The 27,848-nt window shown below is 42.1% G+C and overlaps 1 protein-coding gene across 3 annotated transcripts in view; it reads right to left on the reverse strand.

Annotated features, from left to right (window-relative positions):
• Positions 1-27,848, reverse strand: part of dicer1 (dicer 1, ribonuclease type III) — a 132,850-nt gene that overhangs the window by 59,570 nt on the left and 45,432 nt on the right. For all 3 annotated transcript variants that reach the window (XM_078234498.1, XM_078234501.1, XM_078234499.1), the window contains exons 8-20: positions 23,064-23,224; positions 22,086-22,257; positions 21,092-21,564; positions 19,981-20,113; positions 17,690-17,932; positions 16,017-16,171; positions 11,865-11,997; positions 10,770-10,845; positions 10,542-10,681; positions 8,710-8,889; positions 5,430-5,643; positions 3,051-3,204; positions 1,822-2,004 (exon numbers count right to left, since the gene is read on the reverse strand). In XM_078234498.1, coding sequence (XP_078090624.1) covers positions 1,822-2,004; positions 3,051-3,204; positions 5,430-5,643; positions 8,710-8,889; positions 10,542-10,681; positions 10,770-10,845; positions 11,865-11,997; positions 16,017-16,171; positions 17,690-17,932; positions 19,981-20,113; positions 21,092-21,564; positions 22,086-22,257; positions 23,064-23,224 — 2,417 coding nt within the window. The remainder of the gene's footprint in view (positions 1-1,821; positions 2,005-3,050; positions 3,205-5,429; positions 5,644-8,709; positions 8,890-10,541; positions 10,682-10,769; positions 10,846-11,864; positions 11,998-16,016; positions 16,172-17,689; positions 17,933-19,980; positions 20,114-21,091; positions 21,565-22,085; positions 22,258-23,063; positions 23,225-27,848) is intronic.

Consider the following 27,848-nt stretch of genomic DNA (forward strand, 5'->3'; position numbering starts at 1 on the left):
GAGTGACCAGAGGCCAGAATTGAACCCAGATTCCTGGCACTGAGAGGCAGCAGTGCTAACCACTGTGCCACCCACATATCCCTTGAGAATTCCAAAGATTCACAACTCTCAAGTGAAGACATTTTTCATCTCAGTCCCAAATGATCAAACCCTTACCCAGAGATTGTGCCCACATGTGGTAGATTCTCCACTCATCTGAAACAATCACTGTGTCTAGCCAACAGGCATAATCAGAATAGAATCATAGAATCCTAACAGTGCAAAAGGAGGCCATTCTGCCCATTGAGCCTGCACTGACAACTATCCCAGCCAAACCCTAACCCCGTAACCCCATGCATTTACCCTGCTAATCCCCGACAGTAAGGGGCAATTGAGCATGACCAATCAACCTAACCTACACATCTTTGGACTGTGGGGAGGAAACCCACGCAGACACTGAGAACAGGTAAAGTCCACGCAGACAGTGACCCCAGGTCGGAAGTGAACCCAGATCCCTCGTGCTGTGAGACAGCAGTGCTAACCACAGTGCCCTGGCGCTCCAAATTTTAAGATAAAAGCAAATTACTATTGATGTTGGAATCTGAAACAAAAACAGGATATGCTGGAAAATCTCAGCAGGTCCGGCAGCATCAGTGGAGAGAGATCAGAGCGAATGTTTCAAGTCAGAATGACTCTCCATCAGAGTGAAGTTTCTGAGATTCTCATCAAAACCTTGTCGGTTTCAATGAGATCGCCTCTCATTCTAAGTTTCAGAGAATATGGGTCTAATTTATTCAGCTTCTCATCTTTGCACAACCCTCTCATCTCGTGAACCTTTGCTATACTGCCTCCAATGCAAATGGGTAAATAGCCTACTCCCAAACTTATCCTTTATAATGAGCTATTCAGAGACTCAAAAAGCCGCTTGGCAGTTGCTGCTAATCACCTCCCTTTGGCTACATGGTGAACTACTGGAATTCAGTGCAGTGAAAGAGTGAGAACATAAAAATACTCTTTGACGTGGGGATCTGGAATGCACTGCCTGACAGTTTAGTGGAAGCACATTCATAACTTTCAAATGAAAATTGGATAAATAATTGGAAAGAAGTTTGCAAGATTGTGAGGAAAGAACAGGGGAGTGGGACTAATTGAACAGCTTTTTCAAAGAGCACAGCCTCAATGGGCTGACTGGCCTCCTTTGGTATTATGTTTTCTTAAGTGGTTCAGCTCAGGAGGAGCCCCCAACTGACTTCTGGCACTCCCACCAAAGGTGAACTAGATAAACACTTGGGAGAAAAGTTTGCAGGGACATGAGGAAAGAGTGGACGTGAGAGAGTAGCTGGATTGCTCTTTAAAAGAGCTGATGCAGATTTACTGGGCCAAATTGCCTCTTTCTGTTTTGTACTATGATTCTGAAATGGTTGGGGTGAATGTGCGAGAGAAGCTATGGTGATAGGGGGGTACTTCAGGATGGCAGTGGTTGCTGGCAGGGGCCTTAGCATCCCTGAGGCCAGGAAGAAACAAGAGGAAAAAGTCAGCTAAAAATCATGTTCCTGATGTGGACACTGAAGACAGACTATGGTTTAGGCTTATGCACAGGTGACTACTTCCCTCACGGAAGTACCAAAATGCTGCCAGAATCCAAGGACTCATCCTCCAGAATGAGCTTGAAGCTTCAGGACAAAATAAGTCTTTAATTTAAAATATCAAACTAAGCATGCCATTTTGCCACCACTGGGTGGCTCCAGAGGGCTCTTTAGACACTTTACACGAGCATATTTACACAGCTGTCTGACATTTTTAGAAAAAAGCTAGATAACAGTGCAAATATAAAATTCTTACCTGGACGATGTGTGGTCCACATCCAGCAAAGGCTGGTTCAAGTTGGTCAAATCAAGGTTATACTTGGTTTTATAATACTCTGCAAACGTTTCGTACTCAGGGGAAGGGAATTTACTGAGAGGCGTGAGATCGGTGTACACATCAGCTACGTAGAAGCGATGAGGCTGGTCAAAGTTGCGATACCTACGCACAAACAATACAATTTAAACAGCATCAAGTCTTCTGAACAGGGAGTTATTAGTCAAGTCTGAAATTGACCAGACCAGCAGTGTTTAGAAAAACATGTTAAAAAGCTACATTTTGTGCATCAACTTTGATTTAAAAATCCTCAGCATAGTGAACTATTCTAAGGAGCTTCATGACAGCATTATAAAACAAAAAAATGACCCCAAGCCACATCTGAAACTGGGACAATTGACCAAAAGCTTGGTCAGAGAGGTAGGTTTTAAGGAATATTTTAAAGAATGAAAGAATGGTAGAGGCAGAGAGGTAAAGAAGTTGAGGGGGAAATTCATGAGTTTAGGGCCAGGGGAGCTGGAGGTATAGCAATCAGTAATCGAGCAATGAAAATTGCCTGTGTGAAGGAAGGACTGAAGGAAACAAATCTGAAGTGTACAAATACATTGCTGAGAATTGATGAGCAGCCGGGGGTTGGGGGGGGATGTAGTGAAGTCAAGTTTAGTGGCAAGGAGATACACGTGCTAATTATTCACATTGTAAAGTTATTAATCTTATGAAGTCTCTTCTCACAAAGTATAAATTGTAATTCCTTTTACACCTGGCATTCTTGCAAATTGTGCTATTGAAAGACGAAAAGTTTTGACAACGTGCTTCTGTTCAGTAATACTCTCTACCAAATGACCATTCGTAAACTTTAATTTCTTAGAGATCATGGTGACTAGCTGATAAGCAGGGAAGGGTTTCGTGGCACTAATCTTACAAAGTTTAAATGACAAAACAAGACTACGAAATTCAAGATTTTACTGCCTTGAAATCACATCACTGTACCTTTTTAAAAAAAAATAAATGTACTGTGGCCCTTATTTGCAGATGCAAGATTTTTTTTGTCAATAGTGGAAAAAGGTAAAATGGCCCAGATACTCAGTGAAGATGCACAACAAGTGGCACCGGAGGGGACAAGTGCCTAAAATTACTAGCTGTAAAACAATTGAAAACAAGGAAAAGAGTGTAAAACTGATTGATTAAAGCGAGAACAACAGTTTTCCTACCGTGGAATGATAACTGCATCCTGGTAGTCTTCCAGATTAAACATGAAGGGCTTCTCTTTAGTATATTGTGTATTGGGAATGCCTGTCCGCGCTTCTGACCTTTCTATATCTTCCATAAAGGTGAAGTCAATATCCAAATGGCTGGAACCATCAACTACACAAAAAAAATTACAAACTAGTTCTTTATGTAGCAATTAAGACCATTCAGCTAACTAATGCAATCAGATGCAAAAAGATAAGTGGAAAAGTGAATCGTGTGGAGGGCGTAAAAGGTCTGCAGAGAGATTTGGATAGGCTGAGTGAGTGGGCGAGGATCTGGCAGATGGAGTATAACGTTAACAAATGTGAGGTTATTCACTTTGGAAGAAATAATAGCAAATTGGATTATCTAAATGGAAAGAAATCACAACATGCTGCTGTGCAGAGGGACCTGAGGGTCCTTGTGCATGAGACGCAAAAACCCAGTCTGCAGGTGCAACAGGTGATCAAGAAGGCAAATGGGATGTTGGCCTATATCGCAAGGGGGATAGAATATAAAAGCAGAGATGTCTTGCTGCATCTGTACAGGGCATTGGTGAGGCCGCAGCTGGAATACTGTGTGCAGTGTTGGTCCCCTTATTTGCGGAAGGATATATTGGCCTTGGAGGGAGTGCAGAGAAGGTTCACCAGGTTGATACCAGAGATGAGGGGTGTTGATTATGAGGAGAGACTGAGCAGATTGGGTTTGCACTCGTTGGAATTTAGAAGGCTGAGGGGGGATCTTATAGAGACCTATAAGATAATGAAGGGGCTGGATAGGGTAGAGGTGGAGAGATTCTTTCCACTTAGAAAGGAAACTAGAACTAGAGGGCACAGCCTCAAAATAAAGGGGGGTCGGTTTAGGACAGAGTTGAGGAGGAACTTCTTCTCTCAGAGGGTGGTGAATCTCTGGAATTCTCTGCCCACTGAAGTGGTGGAGGCTACCTCGTTGAATATGTTTAAATCACGGATAGATGGATTCCTGATCGGTAAGGGAATTAGGGGTTATGGGGATCAGGCGGGTAAGTGGAACTGATCCACTTCAGATCAGCCATGATCTTATTGAATGGCGGGGCAGGCTCGAGGGGCTAGATGGCCTACTCCTGCTCCTATTTCTTATGTTCTTGGGGTCTCAAGTGATCTAGTAAGTGCCAATCCCAGTCATATTCCCAAATCAAAAGAGAAAATGCTGGAAAATATCAGTAGGTCTGGCAGCATCTATAAGGAGAGAAAAGAGCTGACGTTGCGAGTCCAGATGACCCTTCGTCAAAGCGTTGTCAAAAACATTCCCAAATAACTGCTCAGCTGCTGGAGAAGCACTACTCGTTTTGACATCACCAAGCAGGCCTCCAGACACCAACGCCACGCATCCAAACCTATTCCAATCAACTGCCATCCTGCAGTGTGCGATCCAACCTTTTAGCAAGGATTATCTTTAAATATGTAGAAGGTAGAGCCAGATAGCACTAAGATAGTTATGATGCTGCTTTGGTGTTCACCACTGAGTGATCATTTCGTTATTATAATGATCTCATCTGATCTTTCCTAAGGGCAAAGTACTAGAAGAACAGCTTGCACTTTGGGAATCCAAGACCAGTGAAAAAACTCAGGCAATGAAGGAGACAAATCGGAAAGGCAAAACAAAATAACGGCAAGTAAAGCAGACCATGGTGTATTCGTGCCTTTGATAGTCTACAGCTGTCAAGGAAGCAGTCTCTGGAACTTTAGCCTTACCTAGCTTCATACTTGGTTTATAATCTCATAAATGCTGTTGTGCAAGTGCGATATTTAATTCATTCCCATCACTATCAAGTGTACCTTCCAATACTTCACTCAAATGTTACACGGATCAAAATGCTCTACCAGACATAATAAAGCATAATTATGGTTGCACAGTAAAGTGTTTCAGACATTGAGTGGAAGCATTACAGCCCTGTATTATCCTCTACTGAAAGCCTATTTAAAAATGCTCCCAATGCAGCAAAAGTGAAAGATTGTTTTTATGTGCACCAGCTCAATATTAAGCTTCACTAAAATATCAGTGAAGGTGCTCTTCTTGCAGTGGTAGCCTACTTCTGAGCCAGAAGTTTTGGCTTCAGATCTCGCTCCAGGAGTTGATGGCCATGGCCAAAGTTTGCTTATCAACCTGTAAACCCTTCCTATACGTCTTTGGCAGGTGGTCAGAGCTGGGAGAATTTCCTAATCAGACATGCTTGAGGCTGGTTGGCACTCAAGCTATAGCCTTTGGTGACTGGCTGGCGACCTGCTCCAGGAAAAACTAGCTACATGCTCTGCCTTTCCTTGTCACAAGATACAGGAAGTGGCTAAGCCCAAATAAAACACCATGGTGATATTACTAACCTTTATCGAGAGGTAGAACACAGTAGGCTGCATCAGCATCTGTAGGCTTGAATTCTAGTGCAGGTTTCTCCAGACGAAGAATGTGAGAGAAGATATACTGGTGTAGCCTAGTGATCAGCTCCAGCTGCTTTGTACTCAACGTAAAGTTTAATTTACGCAGTTCAATAGATATGGTAACCTCACCAGATCGAGTATACACTGGAAAATGAGGAATCTGCCAGGGGAGAAACACCACATTCATTAGGTTAAAAGGATTAAATCTTGTAGTATTAGCGTGACTTACTTTTACATATTTTATTCACTCATTCAAACTGCACATTATTTTGCCCCTCACAAACAAGACTGGAAAGGCTCCCAATGGTTCAGTACTGCCCAATATGGAATAAGCTACACATATCACAAGTTGTCAAGTTTGACATCCAAAGGCACTTCACAGGAATGTTACACAGCACAATATAACACCAAACCACGAGATATTAGGACAGCTGACTAAGTTTTGACAGAGGTAGGTTTTAACAAGAGGGATGAAATTAGTGGCTAGGACAATGGTTCCCAACTAGTGTGCTATGGCACACCGGTGCGCCGTGAAGACTCCCCAAGTGTGCCACAAAAGAATATTCAAAATGATTCAAAATTCATGTAATTAAACTAAAACTAATCTCCGTCTTCAACTCTGTGGTTGGAATCTCCAGGAGGCAATGAATCTTTGGCCTTCTTAGTATGTGCCAGCTGGGAAGGAGCCGCACATGCATGGTTTAGATTCTTTAATGTTGCTTGTATGCATGAGCAACAGGACTTGGAGCTGAAGTTTTTTTTTACACAGAGGGTGGTGGGTGCCTGGAACTCGCAGCCGGGGGAGGGAGTGGAAGCAGATATGATAGTGACTTTTAAGGGGCGTCTGGACAAATACATGAATAGGATGGGAACAGAGGGATATGGTCCCCGGAAGGCTAGGGGGCTTTAGTTCAGTCGGGCAGCACGGTCGGTGCAGGCTTGGAGGGCCGAAGGACCTGTTCCCGTGCTGTAACTTTCTTTGTTCTTTGAAGAGAAAGGTCCCATGCACCTGCACAAGTGGTGAAAATGCAAAAAGGTCGCAAAACTCTGGGAGAAGCAAGAGAGGCAGGGAGAGGTTAAATAAAACAGGTGTGAGGGGAAGGAGAAGTTAAAAATAAATTTCCCAGTAAGGGAAGACAAAGAAGAAAATAGAAGGAGCACCTCAAAATTATTTTGTCCAGGATAGAGGTATGCCATGATATATAAAAGATTGGGAACCACTGGACTAAGGAACAGAGTTTGTAATGGTAGCCACAGGTAGCAATGGTTACCTTTGGTAGCAATGGCTTCAATTTTCCCAATATTCAGTTGGAGAAAATTCCTGCTCGTCTATTACTGGATGCTGGGTAATCAATCTGACAGGTTAGAGATTGTGGATGGGTTGGGGGAGATGATAATGAGGTAGGTATCATCAGTGTCTATGTGACAATGAAATGTTTTCGTATAACGATAGAGCCATAGAATGCCTACAGTACAGGAGGAGGCCTTTTGGCCCATCAAGAGTGCACCGACAACAATCCCACTCAGACCCTATCCCCATAACCCCACTTATTTACCTTCATCTCCTTGACACCAAGGGGAAATTTAGCATGGCCAATCAGCCTAATCCACACATCTCTGGACTGTGGGAGGAATGATGTGGAGAAGGGGCTTAAGGCTCCGAAAGCTTGTGGCTTTTGCTACCAAATAAACCTGTTGGACTTTAACTTGGTGTTGTTAAACTTCTTACTGTGGGAGGAAACCAGAGCACCCAGGAAACCCACGCATACACGGGGAGAACGTGCAAATTCCACACAGTCACCCAAGGCCGGAATTGAATCCAGGTCTTTGGTCCTGTGAGGCAGCGGTGCTAACCACTGTGCTGCCCCACGGCGTGATGTTGAGGAACAGAAGGAATAAGAGGTTGCCAAGGATAGATCTTTAGAGGACACCAGAGATCATTGTACAGAAATGGGGAGAAACCATAGCGGACGATTCTCAATCGGGTTAGACTGAAATGGAACCATACAATAATATTTCCACTCAACTGGATGACGATGGTCTGATAAACCATTTCAAAAGATGCAGGAAGACTAAGAAGAACGGAGAAAGTTAGTTTACCTTTGTCATTGTCACATAGGATGTCATTTCTGACTTTGGTCAGTGCTGTGTGGGGTGGAAACCCAACTGGAAGGATTCATACATGGAACAATGAGCACTGTCCCTCATATGTAATTATACGATACTGCAATCTCTTAAAAATGGACAGAGTATTAAAACATGGCTCCCAGAAGTAACATATACTTCTCTTGTGGATTCCAACTGCTGTTAGCCAGACTGTCCTTATCTCAAGAAGAAATCACTAAGGAAAGTTACGTAAGTTGTAAAGGAAACAACTTTTGTGTGGTTGTGAAAGGAATGGATTTGGGGAAACGACAGCAAATTTGAGGACTATGGACAGGAAAGGAAGGTTGACAATAGGGCAGTAAGTTTGCAGGGATAAAAGGGTCAGGGAGAAGTTTTTTGACAAAAGTGCACCGTGTCTTCAGAAGGATATCCTCTCATAACAGAAATGGAAAGCCAAACTGCAGGATTGTTCGAGAATTGGGAGCAATCACCCAATTTCTCACTATACGGTCAACTCTATTTCTATTACAAACTCAAGGAGTTCTACAATGAACTACCTCTCCTGAAACATCCTATGCTAATGCATTTTAGCCCATCTGGAGTAGTTAGTTCGGTTTGTCAGATAACATTTTTTATTAATAAAAGGACCTGCCAAAATATTAGCACTAAATCTTTTGCAAACATTACTTTTGAAATTAACTCTCTTCCAACAAAAGTAATTGAATTTCTGCCTTGAAGCTATGAGGAAAACCTGCTGAATTTGCATCAAATATTTAAGAACAATGGAATACCAATGCACTACATCAGTGCAGTGCTAGAATAATTCAGTCTACCACTTTACAGAACTCCCAATCTCACTGACTCAGCTGCAGCAAAGCATTGAGCAGAGGCTAGTTGCTTTTCCCGAGAGTAAAGTAACTCTCATAAAACAGATCACCATATCATTCCCTCCCCCTCCTGCCTCTATGTGACATTCTTGGACGCGTTTGTGACTTAGTCAACTCAATAGTTGCTTGACCTGTGAGAAACTGATTTGACAATCCAGGGAGGAAACAAAAAGACTCTCCACCTGCTCATAACACCACCAAACTGTTAGATTATGAAAAGCTGATCGAGATACCCGAGGTATTGGTTTGGCAGTCAGAATTCCAAAACATCGAGTCGTATCTTCTGGAGGATACAATTTTCTCCTTCTGAAGTTGAGCTCGTCAGGAAGAGGAGTGGTTAACACCATGCCAATCACATACAGGTAACAAGGTTGGTTTGCTTTGGGATAACTGTTCCTCAGACATTCGGGAATCTAATCAAAGAGATGGGTGAGAGGGAGGTGGGAAGTTAGTGGGAAAGAAAACATATCAAAATATTTAGTTACGTAATGCATAGATACAATTTATACCAAGACATCTACAACAAATTAGGACAATATATTCACAGTTTGTAGATGCTTAAAAATTCATCAGGCACGAAGTTATAGTCAATAGTAAGTAGCTGGAAACTGGATGCTCTTTAAATAGAACCCTGTTACACTAAGCTCTGGGGTACCAATCTAACATGAATCAATGGAAGCTCACTGTTGTCAAGTTGTGAGTTCAAGGACCACTTCAGTCGTGATCACATAACGCAGGCTGACTGGACAGGTTTGTAGTCTCACAGGAAATCAAGTAATATGGGAAGAGGATGGGAAAATGAAGCTGAAGCTAAAGATTAGCCATTATCGTTTTGCATGACAGAGCAGGCTCAACAGTTTGTATGATCTCCTCCTATCTGTTAAGTGGGATTCTTCCCTGGTGAAATCCCCAACGGGATTCTTCCCTGGTGAAATCCCCACTTTTTAGATCAGATATTAAACTGAGGCCCTCAGCTCTGTCACTATTCAGGTGGACACAAAATATTCCACAGCACTATTTCAAAGACCAAGGGAGCTCTACCTGATCTTATGGCTAATGTTGATCCCTCAACTTACATCACTAAATAAATAATTATTTGGCTACTATAGCATCACTGTTTGTGGAACTTGCACAAAGCGGCTGCCATGTTGTCTACATTTAAAAAAAACACTAATATTCAAAAGTATTTCATTGGGCTGCAACATGCATTAGAACATCCAAGGTCACAAAAGGAGATATAAAAATGTTTTTTCTTTCATTCATTGTGGTGCAGAACTGTAGCCACAGAACAAACTGATGACTATTTTATGTCTCGGGGAGATTTTGACATTTCATTGAGAAATCTCTGCTGCTTAAGTAGTTGGAGCCAAAGCCAAGAAGAATGGCACCATGGAGCCAGGCTTAGATTATTTCATTTTACTCCTTTGTTGGTGCCCTGCTCACCCATCAATCCTTCAACTTGGTTTCCAAGTAATGAAAAAAACTCTATTCATCACAGGATGCGCAAACCGTATGTAATGGCAGGTAGGGGCATTGAATCTTAGGGCACGTTTTAATGATTTAACAATATCACTGGCACCTCTAGCAATGTATAATTTAACAGGGAAATAGTGAGCATGAAAAAGGCGCCAGGCTTAACATTCAGAATATTCTGCCTCCTCCAATTCTTGGGGCAGCACTAAGCCAGGGCAATGCGATACCAAACAAAGAGAAAGGCAAAGGTTATAAAGAGCAGTGAGACTGGACGGGTTGAGTACCTACTGGTAACTGCGTTTGAAGTGACAATGCAGGTCATTTACCAACGTTAGTGGATTCAGGTGGCAGGGGAAAATAACTGAGGGAATAAGGTTTCCTCTCATCCCTTAGAATGGGTCAAGGCAATCAAATACCAATCAAATACTTGTCCCATTATATTGGAAAACTAAATCACCTCCCAAATACCTTCCAGTGACAACTGTAGAGCAGCAGAGCGCTAGGACAAGGTTAACTGCTCAAATTATTGTGCAAATGAATAGGCTTTCACATGTGCACTCCAGGCATAGGGAAACAAGCTGATGGTACTTACTGCTTTAGGGTAGCACTGTCTCCGTTTTGTGGAACCTGGTCTCCCAGGAATACTGGTTTCTTCCTCATCGTGCAAATCGAGCTCTTCTTCATATTTCACAGTTTCTTTCCCAACTGGCATTAAGTGATCATCCAGTTCACCTGCACCAAAACAAAGGAGAACTATACTACATGCACCACATTTCCTGAGGGAATTGAAGACTAAAGTACGTCTTTGATCGTTGCTTACCTATTTTGTGCAGTCTTTCACAACAAAGAAGGGCTGCTGCTTTCTCAGCCAATCTTGTACATGGCATTGGAGGACCCTAGATACAAAAAAGAAAAGCACCTTCAACAGGTTTGTGACTACTTGAGCTTAAATTCTATAAGATCATATCATCTTGGGCAGCCTGGCTTGAAGGATGCAATTTAATTAATATGCTGGAGGCAGAGGAACAAGAGAGAAAAATAAAAACAAATATTATAGTGTCAGTGGTGGTAGCACTATTACCCGAGCCAGAAGGCTGTGAATTAATGCTCTGCTCTAGAGACTCAAGCAGGCAACCTAGATTGACCTAAGGAGTGCTGCACTTTTGGAGGTGCCGTCCTTTGGGTAAATGTTAAACTGAAGCCCGGTCTGCCCCTCAAGCGGGGATAATATATTTAAAAGGTAATAGGGTGGTATTCTTGATGTTCTGGCCAATTTTTACCCCTCAATCAATATCACCATGATCTTACAATTTATCTCATTGCTATTTGTGGGACTTGGCCATGTTTCCTAAATTACAACTGCAAAAGACACCATGAATACAAATTCTTTCTTTCCAAAAAAATCAAAATGCTGGAACTATGCAACAGGTTGGTATCTGCAGAGGAAAGACAACTAAGGATTTGCTTTTGCTTTTTAAGATGCCAGCTTATCTGTGTATTTCCAATATTTGTGGAGACAGAGGTGTTTTTTTAAAAAACTGTTCTTGAAATGTGGACAACGTTGAAGGTGATGTAGGGCCGCTCCTTGAACAGGAATGAAGCTTACTGCCATGAGCTTTCGGTCACAAAACTACATTCTATTCACCACACTACATTTTAAGAATTTAATCCAGTGCCTTTCAGTAAAATGTTTATGCTGGAGGACTACTGCCTTTTCTCAACCAGTTTGAGACAGTTTTGTTAATTGCCTGGATTGAAAATCTGATCTAAACCACATATAGAAATGGATAGAAAATGAATTACATTGCTTTCGATGTTAACATATATAGGAGTGGGTAAAAAATTGAATTGAAGTTACAAGGCAAGCAAGGTCCACATTAAAATGATTAATATCAAAAATGAAATGCTTACTCACAGTTACTGGAACACGGAGAGGTGAGTTGATTGGAAGGTAGAGAGTTGACTGGAAAGTACAATCTGGGAGTTCCTGTGTTTTACATTTTGGGGCCAAGTGTGTGAATGGGTCGCTTGGTAACCTGGCACAGTACCTGTTACAAATAAAAGTTATGATTGTTAGGAAATAGAGCTGGTTTAAACAATTTATATTAATATCGCGGGTATTAGAAATAAGGTACCAGCTTAAGTTGAATCTGTGTCTTTGTATTGTGTGCTAAGAAAGGTTAAGACTTTAGTTACTTTCATGTTAAACAAAGGTGTCTGCATTGTAATTAAGGGTTTATGACATAAAAGCAATTATAGAGGCAAAAAAAAACTCAGGTGCTGCTAAGGAACCAAAGGTCCTCACTATAAAATAGCAGCTGTTTTCACTTGGAACGAGGTAACTCAAAAACCTACATGCTATTCACAGAGGCTGCCAGTACAGGCAGGACGATATGGGGATGCAGAAAGCAGATCCCAGAAACTAAAGTACAGTTCGAAGGGAGAAGTCCCAGGTAGACTGAAGTAAAGAGCTGGAATCTGAACAAGGACTGTTCATTGAAGTTAAAGAAAGGAGCAGAGAGAGAGGCGGCAATCAAAGAGTGCTGCAAGCTGCAGAGTGGAGAAGTCAGCTAGTGAGAAAGGATGTGGAGATGCCGGCGTTGGACTGGGGTGGGCACAGTAAGAAGTCTCACAACACCAGGTTAAAGTCCAACAGGTTTATTTGGTAACACGATCTTTCGGAGCACTGCTCCTTCATCAGGTGAATGGAGGATTAGGTTCGCAAACAGGACATATATAGACACAGACTCAATTACAAGATAATGGTTGGAATGCGAGTCTTAACAGGTAATCTAGTCTTTACAGGTGCAGACAATGCGAGTGGAGAGAGGGTTAAGCACAGGTTAAAGAGGTGTGAATTATCTCATGATGTGGAGATGCCGGCATTGGACTGGGGTAAGCACAGTAAGAAGTCTCACAATACCAGGTTAAAGTCCAACAGGTTTATTTGGCAGCACTAGCTTTCAGAGCCCCAAACCCCTTCTTCAGGTGAGCGAGGACTCGTGTTCACAAACAGGACATATAAAGACACAAACTCAATTTACAAGATAATGGGTGAAATGCGAGTCTTTACAGGTAATCAAGTCTTAAATGTACAGACAATGTGAGTGGAGAGAGGGTTCAGCACAGGTTAAAGAGATGTATATTGTCTCCAGCCAGGACAGAGAATGATGATCCGGCACATCTTGCAGAGGTTTCTGTGGCAAGGCTGTGTGGTGTCATGGTCACTGTTCTCCTGAAGGCTGGGTAGTTTGCTGCGTTCAATGGTCTGTTTGAGGTTGTGCGGTTGTTTGAAGGCAAGTAGTGGGAGTGTGGGGATGGCCTTAGCGAGATGTTCGTCTTCATCGATGACACGTTAAAGGAGCTATCCCTTACGCACAAGCCCTCTGTATACACAGGACCCAGCCTTCAGGAGAACAGTGGCCACGACATCACACAACCCTGCCATAGCAACCTCTGCAAGACGTGCCGGATCATCGACACGGATGCCATCATCTCACGTGAGAACACCATCCACCAGGTACACGGTACATACTCTTGCAACTCGGCCAACGTTGTCGACCTGATACACTGCAGGAAAGGATGTCCCGAGGCATGGTACATTGGGGAGACCGTGCAGATGCTATGACAACGAATGAATGAACACCGCTCAACAAATCACCAGGCAGGAGTGTTCCCTTCCAAATCGGGGAACACTTCAGCAGTCACTGACATTCAGCGTCTGATCTTCGGGTAAGTGTTCTCCAAGGCAGCCTTCAAGACACACGGCAACGCAGAATTGCCGAGCAGAAACTGACAGCCAAGTTCCGCACACATGAGGATGGCCTCAACTGGGATCTTGGGTTCATGTCACACTACCTGTAACTTCCACGACTTGCAAAATCTCACTAACTGTCCTGGCTTGAGACAATTCACACCTGTTTAACCTCTGCTTAACCCTCTCTCCACTCGCATTGTCTGCACCTGTAAAGACTTGATTACATGTTAAGACTCACATTCCAACCATTATCTTGTAATTGAGTCTATATAGGCCCTGTGTGTGAACCCAATCCTCCACTCACCTGAAGGGGCAGCGCTCCGAAAGCTCATGCTACCAAATAAACCTGTTGGACTTTAGCCTGGTGTTGTGTGACTTCTTACAATGAAAAAGGAGACATCGGAGTAATCCAACGGTTGAGGGCCTTAACACAGAGTGAAGCAGAGGTGTACTGATGGTATGGTTGGATATCTGAGAGATTGTTTAAAAATCTGAATACACATGGCAATCCAGGGCAAAGGAATACCAATGGGAGAGGTTGAAATCCTGGATGTGGCTGCCTTGATGAAGGCATTTGAGAGAAAGTCTTGTGTGGGAGACTATTTCAAGTGTGTTCTTCAAGATTGGAGTTTGGAAACCCTTGTGGAGGCTTGAGATTCAGTGAGAGCAGTTAGCTCAAAGTGTGACAAGTATCTGGAGATTTCTTGAGAAATCCACAGGTGTTGTACTAGGTGGCATCTGTCATTTGGTTTCAGAGTGTGGTGTGACTGGCCACATTTCACTTATTGGTTTGTACTTACTGAGAATATTAGAGGATACAAGATATATTTTATAACTTGTGCAATCCATATAAATCTGTGTATGTGCGCGAAGGTATAGTGGGAGTGATGGAGTTGTGCATTATAGTTAATCTTTTCTAGTTTAATGAATGTTTCACTCTTTCATTAAAAGTTAATCACCATATCCTGTGACTTTGTTCACCCACGAAACAAAAAATAAAAGTTAAGAGTCATGGTTTCGCTCTGGGAACTGATTGCTCAGTGGTATCAGCTAGGATCATAACATGATGCACCTTAAAACAATTATACATTTGCCAGTATACAGCAAAGTTAGCATTTATTCAAAATTACATTTATGCAAATGTAACACAGGGGGATTTAGGAGATTTCATCGAATACACAGATGATTCAACAGGTCCTTAATATGTATCCTATTTCTACTCTGAACTAGGAAAACAAATGTACACAATTATATGAACTGTGGAAAGTGAAGTGGTCACAAAATGGTAGAAGTTGCAGGTTATATTTTAAAAGTACTGAAAATATTACACAAGTTACTTTTATTCAACTAAGTACCCTGGATATCATCACCCCTCCATGCACAAAATTAAACAACTCCAGTGGAAATAGCACAAAATTAATCTTATCTTAAATCTTATGCTACAATGATCACTGTCCCTAAGTGACACTTGGTTGACTTGACCCACTCTATCTCCAGAGTGCAGGGAAGATTCACGGGGATGGTTTCAGGGATGAGGAACTTCAGTAATGTGGATAAATTGGAGGGGTTAGGGCTATTCTCCTTGAAGATGAGAAAATTTAGGGGAGATTTGACAGAGATATTCAAAATAATGAGGGGTCAGGACAGAATAGATGGAGAAAAGTTGTTTCCATTGGCAGAGGGATGGTAGAAATTTAAAATAATTGGCAAAAGCAGCAATGGTGCCATGAGGAAAAGTATTTTTATCCAGTGAGTGGTTAGGACCTGGAATGCACTGTCCTGAGAACGTGACAGAGGCATATTCAGTAAGAGAACTGGATAATTGTATGAAGCTAAAGCATTGGCAGGAGTATGGGGAAAGAGTGGGATAATGAGACTAGATGAGTTACTCTTGCAAAGAGCCAACATGCATAGGATGGACAAAATGGCCACCTCCTGTGCAGAAACCATTCTATGATTCTTAAAAACTTAAGCACGGTAGTACAGTGGTTAGCACTGCTGCTTCACAGCGCCAGGGACCTGGGCTCAATTCCCGGCTTGGATCACTGTCTGTGTGGAGTTTGCACGTTCTCCCCACGTCTGCATGCGTTTCCTCCGGGTACTCCGGTTTCCTCCCACATTCTGAAAGACGTGCTGGTTAGGTGCATTGACCCAAACAGGCGCCGGAGTGTGGCAACTCGGGGAATTTCACAGTAACTTCATTGCAGTGTTAATGTAAACCTTACCTGTGACTAATAAATAAACTTTCAAAACTTAAGATTGGTGACATTGCTAACGCCTGAAAGCATCGAACCAATGTTTGGACTCTACCTGTTCACATGTCCGATGGCAGTGTTGATGGTTACTCGCGGACTCCCTTCTTCTGGCCTCAGTACATATGGGGGAAGCATATCATCATCATCGGTGACAGGTTCTACCTCCACATCAACTGAATCCACAGACTTTGAGCACTTGTTTCGGAGAATCTTAGTAAGGTACCAATGAAAATAAATACATGAACCTTCCAGAAAATATAGCTATAGGGCAATGTCTTGCAATTACTGCATTTTAAGTCAATCAATTCCAAGGCCTTTCCACACCCTTTCCTAAAGGCATTTCTACTTGCTGGAGATTTTCATCAATCTCTAGGCATTCTTCACAAGAAGCCTTGATGGTATCAGCAGCCTGATGAACTATGCATGGTAAATTCAATTTATCCGTCAGCCAACATTCATGCATGTACACTTGCCAGCAGAGGTCACTGGATGAACAGAAACACGAATCATGGATATTTTAAACATCAGCAGCTCAAAGCACTCAGGCTACTTGGAGCATCCCAGCCACTAGCTGACCTTCCGACTGGATAGTCAGCACCTTGGGTAATGCATTTAGAAGTTCAGAGGAGAGGATATTCAACAGCTGGCAATTTGCACACAATAGACTCATTAGCACTTGCACCTTTGAAGCTATTCTGGAACCAAAACCAGAGTCTCAGAAGTAGCTGATATACATTCACCGGAACAGAAGCAAACATCACAGTGGGAAATGGGGCAAGTTGGTGTGGTAACCTCAAACTTTTCATTCCCAGAACTCATGTTTAATCCATTATTCATGACAAGATCAAAGTACTCCTTTTTGAATGGCTGTGAAGTTTCTAAATGATCTGGATTTGGTGATTAGTCTTAAATGAGTTCCTTACGGGCATTGAGTTGCTCGGTGCAGTGCAAGGGTCAAACCTGATTACAGAAGTGCCAGCAGTAGACTTTCATCTGCACTGCTGACATTTCCCACCCTCATTTTCAAAACCTTTCCACCAAAATGTTAAATAATCTAATCATTAAAAGCACTGCCTGACCAAATTTGATCCCTGGTCTATGGTTTCAGTGACAGATAGAAGTTTGGCCTTTAAGCTCCTGGTTTGGGGAGGCATGTGGCAATTTAGCCGTAGCTCGACTCTCAGTTGTTATCCAGTGACCCTTCTTTATTGGAATAGATATACACATGTGGATGCTTGAAAAAGACAAGATGAGAAGTTGCCAACATTCATCAACTGTGCTGACACGTGAAGAACAATCACTATGGGAACAGTAATGTGCTGGACATGAAATCCAGAGATCTTGAGTTCAAATGTCAATAGAATTCAAGTAATCAGTGCGAGCAACAGAAAATACGAAAGCTGCTGGAAAATCCAACTGCTTCAATTTTTCCTTCAGGAAGCCTGCTCCATCGCCACAACCTACATTTGATTCTAGTCCAGCAAGTCACTGAGTTGTCAAGACAATAAACCTGGCCTTATCGCCATTTCTTGCAGCCCAAGAATAAATTGAAACAAAATCAATTCAGAAAGATACCAAAAAGTGCCTCTGGAACTCGTGACAAAAAAAATGACTTCTCTATGCTTTAATAATGATATAGCATTTAGTAAATTGCTCTATAATTCAATCCATGTTAATTCTGCTGTGCATCTTTCAGTCTGTATTTATCAAGTAAAAACCAGTTGGTACCTTTTCAATTGCTTTATAGGTTTTGAGGTCCTCTTTGAAGTCTTCAATTTTGTCAGAATCTGAAAGCATGATGTAGTTTGAGATGGGTGCTCGCGCTCTTCCTTTTGATTGCACATAAGAGCGATATTCTGTTGGCAAATCAAACCGAACCACCAGATTGCATTTTGGAATATCGACTCCCTCTTCAACAACACTGGTTGCAATGAGTAAATTGGTCTCATGTGCACGGAATTTCCTCAGCACCTACAACAATTTTTTGGAGAAAGAAAAAATGGCATTGGTTTAATGCAGTCCCAGAAGCTCAATGACTAGGTAACACAATGGGGTAGGGCACAATTTTACACACGATTCATTATAGAGTCATAGAGGTTGACAGCATGGAAACAGGCCCTTCGGTCCAACTTGTCCATGCCACCCTTTTTTTAAACCCCTAAGCTAATCCCAATTGCCCGCATTTGGCCCATATCCCTCTATATCCATCGTACCCATATAACTATCTAAATGCTTTTTAAAAGATAAAATTGTACCCGCCTCTACCCACTACCTCTGGCAGCTTGTTCCAAACACTCACCACCGTGTGAAAAAACTGCCCTTCTGGACACTTTTGTATCTCTCCCCTCTCACCTTAAACCTATGCCCTCTGGTTTTAGACTTGTTTGCTTTGAGTCTACTCTGCGTAAAATTACAGGCGTATTCAAGATAAACCAGTGTATAAAGAGAAGGCAAGATAATGGGAGAGCGCATCCGTCTTATATACTGTGGATTTTGAACTCTGAAGCTTCGAAATCCATCCACAAAATGGGGTCAACTTATAAAAGTATAAAAATGAATTGACAGCATGAATGTGGGTGATTGCTATTTTGAAACGCCATCGGCTTTCAATGCAAAGAGTGGGTGCGTCTTAAATGCCTGCACATCTTCGCACACAGTCTGTATCATCTGCTTGACATTGTGCGGTAACTATAAACTGGATTTGATTTCGAGAGCTAATTTGGATGTTGTTTGGGAAAAGGAAGTCTTATTGTAGATATATTTTGGAATAAGGAGTAATTTCTATATAAACTGTTTAGTTATTCATGCCCTTAAGTGTCTTAGAGTACTGTAGTCCTTTCCGTTGTGTAATTTTCAACTTGATAAATATTCTTAATAATCGTTTACATGACGACTGAACTGGTTCCTCATTGGGGTTTTACGTGATTGCCCAAAATAATCCAAAAATCTATACACCACCACAAACCAGTGTTCAAGTTGGGCCATCCTTGCAGATAACATCACCGTGGTCCGTGATACAGTGCACCTTTGGGGTACCTCCTAGTCCGATGTTGGGGAGACTGGAAGTTATGGCCCATCTTCTTTACCTTCTCAGATGCAAAGAGACCAATACCAGCTCCTTCACACAACTGAAATCACTGATTCCTGCCACTGGTCTAGTAAATTTCCACTGCACCTGCTCCAAGGTCTTGACATCCTTTCTAAAGTGTGGTGTCCAGATTTGAACGCAATAGTCAAGTACAAAACTAAATCTCAACTAAGTCAGGAGGCATGAAGATATCCATCTTGTAAAAAATTGAGCTTTCACAAACCGTCTTTAAAAAACCCCACAAGACTAGACTGAAGGCTACACTCTGGTATGACTGCAGTAGTGTGATGTTCTTAATTCCATCCTTTCCACTGATATCACTACCGACATACCTACAAACATGAGCAATTAACTCTAATATGATGTAGCTTAAAATGTTCTTTACAGACCACCTTCCAACCCACGATTGGAAGGATAAAATCCAAAATCTATAATTGTATTACAGGATCCTTTCACAATTCAAACAGAATAGAAAAATGTTTGGACCTACCAATAGGCTTGCTGTCATCTGGTGATAATTCTGTTTTTGAAGCAGCCACTAGATTGTTTTTAATCAGCAATTTGCACTTGAAGAAATGTTAACACATCTAATGGAGAGTGGCTCCACACAGTTGATATGACCTTCCGATTACACAAATTTCTTGTCCATATCTGAGAGTCACACAGCCTGTATGCTGATGTGAACTACAGTACCCTTGCCAGACAGGGACTGAATCTGTGACCATCCCAACAGAGAGTTTAGTTTCTCACTGGATATACCAGAGCATCCACAGATGCTCATATTAGACATTCTTGTATAATGTGCTCAGAAACAAGATAAAGGACATCACAGAGTTACAGCTTTAATAGAGGTAACATCCAAGTAGGGAAAGCAACACAGCCTTCAAAGCTGGGTGGTTTCTTTTTTGAAAGTAAGACAAGATGTTTTTACCTCTTCTTGTTTCCTGAACTCCACTTCCATCTGTTTGTTACGAGGCTGGTTCTTTCCAATGCCATGACCGGTTATGAAATTACTGCTGACGTAAGACAACTCTGGATCCTGCTTACCAGCTTCTTTTATCAACCTGGAGGTAAGATAACAAACTCAAGTTAAATTCTATGAAGTGAGGGGAAGAGGAGGAAAACTAATTAGCCCACTCCAAGACAAATATTATCAGAGTGAATTGGTTACAATAGCCACCACCTGCCCTTTCCCCCGCCAATCCAAAAATAGTTTCCCACTCATCATTTGCAGTGAAACAAGCAGTTCCTTTGGGTCAGAAACATTTTGTTTTGCTCCAAAGGTCTTGTGTGGAGTAAAGCAGGTCATTTATAATCTCCAAGTGATGTTAAAGCCACAGGTAGTTGCAAAATTTCTGAACCTTTATCCTATTTCATTCAATTCCAGTTAACCACACACACACACTCGATGAATGGTGCCAAAATCATTAAGGTGAAGCTGAGCGAAACCTCTTAGTTTTGTTCAATATTTGGAACCAAGCACTGCAGGAATCAATAAATCCAACAGAATGTATGTTGAACACAAATTAGAGGAAGTTGTGATCAAGCTCTTTCGTGCTCGTGTTCAATTCTGGTAGGATAGGGGGACACTAGTTCTAGAAAGTAAGAGGAATATCTAGACAGCCAGGAAATATTTTTGCATAATGAATGATTAATGTTCAGAATAAACTTCTTGACAGTAAAGTAGAGCTGAAAACTGAAAGCACACTTAAATACTACAATGGGGGCGGTTTTAGAATATTTCTGGATGGATAAATTTGGACAGACTGTATAACTCATGTTATACAGCCTCACATGCAACTATTTTGTGAATTCTGGTGCATGTAAAATCTCACATTTTGAAGACTTGTATTTATTCTCAATCTACTTCTACCCAATAATAGCTCTACAATTTTCTACTCAAAGACCCCAATTTCTAGCTCATTCTCGTCATCTCTGAATAATTTCCTTAAATGCATCCATTTCCTTATTAAAAGCAGAGTCTATAAAACTGCACATATGATTCTCAGCATGGTTTTGCCCAGGCTTCTACAATCTCTTACCTATTTAAGACAACTGCTGTATAGCGTCTCTCAACAAAAATAATCCCGCACAGTATATTGGTGAAAGGGGACGGGAAGTTAGTGTCAGTCTTCTCTTTCTCCTCTATTTCTTCGTCCTCATCCTCATCTTCAGAATCACTCCACGATACATAGTTGTCTTGGTTTCTGTTGTTGTACCACTCAACACTCTCAAACTGCTGCCGTTCAAAAGGTTTATACTCGTGCAGGATTTCCAGCAGTTTGCTGACTTTTGGTGTCACGTATTTCAAATCGAGTGCAGCAGGTGAGAAGTGCTCTTCACAGAGTGCGTGAATTTTCCTTAAAAGAGTGTCTGTAAACAAAAGGAACTTCCTGTTCAACTCCTCCTGCTCGTGCTTTATATATTTCTGCAGTTCTCTTACCATCATCCCAGCTACTTTATCTGCACACCAAGGCCCAAGAACAGTTAATACTGCACGGCAGTCTACCAGTACCTATGGTAATCAAAGAGACAAAACGATTCAGTGTGGAAGCTGGCCTCTCATTATTTGCATTAAACACACTTTTGTAGAAGCAGCACAGTTTTAAACTTTGAAAATAGAATTTTAAAATAATAAGTGAATGGGAAATCAAAGTACCAGACATCTCATCGCAAAAAATAACATTTGCTTTAGAAAATAGGATATAATATTAGCTCCATGATCAGTAAATTTACTGATAACAAACATGGATGGAGTGGTTAACATCTAATTCAGCACCAATTTAGGATACAGGATACTGTTTTCCATTAGGCACCCCTTCCACTACAGACACAAAATGCTCTATAACAGTGTTACACCCTCATCTTCGAGCCTGGGCAGAGTTTGTAACCTGCTGCTAAGAAATTTCAAACAAACATGCTACTGGAATCTGTCCTCAGCATTGCTGCCAAAAGAAACAACGAGTTTGAGCCTTTGTAAACTACGAACTATATTTACAAAGGAGGCATATCACACACTACATTCTCAGCACACACCTGTTTAGGGACTGAAGTTGGACCTCTATCATCACAATGTGCAGATATGTTATTGAAGTCATTAATAAAATTAAGTGCTTCATCCAACTCCTTTAAAAGCTTTTCATACAGTCCACTTTTATCCTCATATGGTCCACAATCAAGCACAACTTCATGAGGCTGAGAAGAGTACCTGTACGTAAACGGAGTCATGAATAAATTGAGTATAATATTCAACAATACTTATTCTGCATTTTTCTTCATTTTCAAAACTGAACTTTTATTAATTTTGTACAACAAATTAGACTAAATTTAATTTAATTACAAAATGGACATGACTTGATGTAAAAAAGTTCAAATCTCACAATAACAGATTCCAAATCTGAATTTAACAAATGCGGCAGTTTAAGGGCTGGCACCAGCAGAAAGGACATAAAAGCTGCTGGAATGTTATAAAAATCCAAATGCCTTTCAGCGAAGGAAACCTCCCAATCATACCATCTGGCCTGCATGTAACTTTTGTCTCATATTGTATGCTTCACTCCCTGTCCTCTGAAATGATCTATCAAACCACTCTGTTGTAAAAAGAAAATCACAATTAAGGAGGTGGGCCCATCAATACCTTCTGGGGTAACTACAGATGTGAGATAAATGTGACCAATTTGCATTATTCATGCTCTGGAAAGGCAACTACATGGCAGCCAAATAAAACAATGCCGTCTGATCCTGGACAGTCATCCTTCTAGGTTCTCAGAGCAATACAGCTTAACGATGGCCAGTTTACAATGTGCATGATCAAACGAGAAAATGGGTTGTGACCATCCAAGCACGTCTAGTATAACCCTTACAGCAAGTAGACATGGATCTATTTTGCATCGGACTGAAATCAGGTTTAAGATTCAAATCAGGCATAAATTGAAAGATGAATGTTAACCGACAATAACACCAGCCCTCAAACAAAATGAAGAATTAAGAAACTAGGATGTGTCTACAACTCACTTGTCCAACACCACCAGGTCAGTGGCAGTCTCTGCACTGCTTCTGAGAATCTTTTCCAGCTTCAGAATCTTCTCCTCCAGCTCAGAAGGATCACACTTACCATTTAAGATGGAGGCAGTTAGTCCCAAGATACGGGGGCAAGAGGGATTCTCCTCACACATCTAAATAACCAAAAACAAAACATTAAAACGACACTCATGAAAGCAATGAGGCTGGAGATTTTGCTTTTAAAAACTGCTGGAATGCTGCTTAATTTTTAAATCCATCAGACTTAGATCACAAAAGAATAACCAGATGTGAAGCTAGAGGAGCTGTCTTTGACAACTGGCTTCAGTGCCTTGGTTAGGGAGAGAAACCATCTTCCAGACCCCTGCCCCCTTGAATATCATTCAACAAATCCTTGCTGTGCGTAGTTAGGTAAAGAGATGGACTTGACGAGATTCAGCTGAAATACATCCTTCAGCCACTACCCTGTATCGTTAGCTTTTGCGTTATGTATGGCAGGGTCGCAAGTATCATACCCAGTCAAAAATAAATCAACACTTTGGGATGGGGAGGTCCGAGGAAGAGTAACTTTTCCAAAGCCTGCATCACAATCCTAACTTTTCACCAAAGCATTTTACAAGGAATAGGAATTTAAATGTTTCCTTGTCTACCATAATGCACTGCAGTTTATTTTCATCAGTCCAAAGCTAGTAATCGAGTTGAATACCCCAGATCATAAATAAGGAGCTCAAACACAACTGGTGCTGTACAATCAGACTCCAGGAGAACGTACTGTCCAATCACTTCATCCATGTTCAAAATCCTGACTTTGGCAGCACTACAATAGGGCCGGAAGTGAATTTTTAAAAAAATGATAGACAACAGATACATAGAATTACACTGCAAGCTAATATTCCTACAGCATAATCCTGTGAATTTTTGATATGAATTCAACTTTTGCATTTTCAAGTGTTGCTATGTGTTAAGTTAGTGTCATGAACCATGCGGGTGTCATCTGCGAGGGTGTCTCAACTTGAAACTTTGGTTCATGGTGATGTATAGTTTTATTCTGGGATGGTGCAAGGAGTTAACATGAAACCCCCAGTGAGAATAATCAGCCCAGTCATTGTGTAACAATTACTAAAGACTATTTATTAAAGCAAAGACAAATACACACAAATAGGACTGTAATACAAACAAGAACAAAGAACAATACAGCACAGGAACAGGCCCTTCGGCCCTCCAAGCCTGTGCCGCTCCCTGGTCCAAACTAGACCATTCTTTTGTATCCCTCCATTCCCACTCCGTTCATATGGCTATCTAGATAAGTCTTAAACGTTCCCAGTGTGTCCGCCTCCACCACCTTGCCTGGCAGCGCATTCCAGGCCCCCACCACCCTCTGTGTAAAATATGTCCTTCTGATATCTGTGTTAAACTTCCCCCCCTTCACCTTGAACCTATGACCCCTCGTGAACGTCACCACCGACTTGGGGAAAAGCTTCCCACCGTTCACCCTCTCTATGCCTTTCATAATTTTATACACCTCTATTAAGTCTCCCCTCATCCGCCGTCTCTCCAGGGAGAACAACCCCAGTTTACCCAATCTCTCCTCATAACTAAGCCCCTCCATACCAGGCAACATCCTGGTAAACCTCCTCTGTACTCTCTCCAAAGCCTCCACGTCCTTCTGGTAGTGTGGCGACCAGAACTGGACGCAGTATTCCAAATGCGGCCGAACCAACGTTCTATACATCTGCAACATCAGACCCCAACTTTCATACTCTATGCCCCGTCCTATAAAGGCAAGCATGCCATATGCCTTCTTCACCACCTTCTCCACCTGTGACGTCACCTTCAAGGATCTGTGGACTTGCACACCCAGGTCCCTCTGCGTATCTACACCCTTTATGGTTCTGCCATTTATCGTATAGCTCCTCCCTACATTATTTCTACCAAAATGCATCACTTCGCATTTATCAGGATTGAACTCCATCTGCCATTTCTTTGCCCAAATTTCCAGCCTATCTATATCCTTCTGTAGCTTCTGACAATGCTCCTCACTATCTGCAAGTCCTGCCAATTTTGTGTCGTCCGCAAACTTACTGATCACCCCAGTTACACCTTCTTCCAGATCGTTTATATAAATCACAAACAGCAGAGGTCCCAATACAGAGCCCTGCGGAACACCACGAGTCACAAGCATCCAGCCAGAAAAAGACCCTTCCACTACCACCCTCTGACTTCTGTGACCAAGCCAGTTCTCCACCCATCTAGCCACCTCCCTCTTTATCCTATGAGATCCAACCTTTTTCACCAGCCTACCATGAGGGACTTTGTCAAACGCTTTACTAAAGTCCATATAGACGACATCCACGGCCCTTCCCTCATCAACCATTCTAGTCACTTCTTCAAAAAACTCCACCAGGTTAGTGAGGCATGACCTCCCTCTCACAAAACCATGCTGACTATCGTTAATGAGTTTATTCCTTTCTAAATGCGCATATATCCTATCTCTAAGAATCTTCTCCAATAACTTCCCCACCACGGACGTCAAGCTCACCGGCCTATAATTACCCGGGTTATCCTTCCTACCCTTCTTAGATAACGGGACCACATTAGCTATCCTCCAATCCTCTGGGACCTCACCTGCGTCCAGTGACGAGACAAAGATTTGCGTCAGAGGCCCAGCGATTTCATCTCTCGTCTCCCTGAGCAGCCTTGGATAGATTCCATCAGGCTCTGGGGATTTGTCAGTCTTTATATTCTCTAACAAACCTAACACTTCCTCCCTTGTAATGGAGATTTTCTCCAACGGTTCAACACTCCCTTCAGAGACACTCCCAGTCAACACATCCCTCTCCTTTGTGAATACCGACGCAAAGTATTCATTTAGGATCTCCCCTACTTCTTTGGGCTCCAAGCATAATTCCCCACTTTTGTCCCCGAGAGGTCCGATTTTTTCCCTGACTTTTGAGACAATTAAATATATGAATTAAACACATAGTTTATATCAAAATTACCCCTTGCTCGAAAATGTACATCTGCGATCCCTGAACTTGAGACTTCCCCATTCCCAAACAACAGCCAAACTAAATTAAACTAAGTCAAATCCAGATTCCAGTTACCACACAATACAAGGCAGCTGATCAAGTCTTGGAAATGACTTTTCCTGGTGCAGTTAAGATTTTAAACTGTCTTTATGAAGATTTCTGCACTATTTTGCGCGAAGACTTCTTAGATGTTAAAATAGCCTCTTGGCTGAAAAATATACCTTAGAAATACCCTAGGGTGGTCTGTTTGTAATTTCACCGTGGCTGGATTCTCTATTGGCTGTTCAAATACAGTATGCATCTGTGACCCTGCCTAGAATAAATTGAATGCCTGCACCTACCACTACTTCCCCGTCTTCAATATACTCTAAGCTAATTTTTAGAATAATAGAATCCCTACAGTGCGGGAGAAGGCCATTTAGTCCATCGAGCCTTAACCGACAACAATCTCACCCAGGCCCTATCCTCGTGATCCCATGTATTTACCCCTGCCCCTGACATTAAGGGGCAATTTTACATAGCCAATTAACCTAACTGACACATCTTTGGAGTGCGGGGGGAAACGTGCAAACTGCACAGAGACAGTGACCCAAGGTCGGAATTGGTATTCCTTACTAAAGCTATTTCTCACATTTCACTGAAAGCTGCAAACCAGAACTTTTTCCTTCAATATCCCTTCTTGACAGCAAATATCACGAGTCCATAGCATTAAGGATACGCCTGTATCCCATATGATTTTAGTACCTTCTCCCATTTTATCCTGTCCACTTGGAAATACTTTACGCATAAATCGGGTGATTCTCCCATCCCACTGCTCTGATTTTTTAGTGGCCTGGGTATGCTTGGGGTGGGGGCAGTGATTGGGCCATTGGGGAGTGGTTGGGGGGGGGGTGAGAGAGCTGGCATTGTGGGGATCGTGGAACTGGCCAGTAACTGGGAGGCCGGCAGTGCAGGGCCACTGTGCTGATCTTGGCGCTGACAGATTGGCGCATGCGCAGTGGCCCACTCAGCGCTGTGCTGCCAGCCTCCCAGGCAGGAATAGACCCCGCCAAGTGGTTTCCAATGTGATTTATGCTGGTACACTCAGCAGTTTAGTGTGGAAGATTCTTCTCTGAATTCCCACCGAAAAAACTAGTGTGATTTAATCAAGTTTTCATGTGAATGCGACACTTCGAATTTTTTTTGGGAGAATTGCCCCCAAAATCTTTCGCACATCTGCCATCTGCTGGCCACTCTGCCCCTGTGCAAGTTGTGCACACGTTTTTGTCCCTCATGTTGGCTCTCGCTGTGTACCCATTCGACTGGCTTCACTTGCTCTCCGGTGTCTAAATTTATTTTTCCTGGTTTAAGATTGATAACCCCAACCGAACGACCGTTTAATCTCCTGTATATTGATCTTGTGTGGCCCAGTTTATTGCAGTGAGAATATCTAACCTTTTTTCATGTCTCAATCTTAGCAAACGTACTCTGAGGATGAAGCCTCCTTGGAATTTCTGACCATTTCCTCTCTTGATGGCCTGTCCTCTCTCTCTGCGAATCTCTCGCAGATTCCCAATTTCTAGTTTTCTCCAATTTAAAAGTGCATCTAAAGAAAGGCTTTGGTCTATGAACTAGCACATAGGTTGTCTGAAAGTTCTGCTGCTTGTCTGGTAGTTCTAACTTTCTGCTCCTCAACACAAGTTGTGACCATTGTAGGCAATGAATCTTTAAATTCCCCCAACAGAATTCTCTCCCCAAAGGCATCATATGT

The sequence above is a fragment of the Mustelus asterias genome, chromosome 18 (genome assembly GCF_964213995.1).
Source record: "Mustelus asterias chromosome 18, sMusAst1.hap1.1, whole genome shotgun sequence".
NCBI lineage: Eukaryota > Metazoa > Chordata > Chondrichthyes > Carcharhiniformes > Triakidae > Mustelus > Mustelus asterias.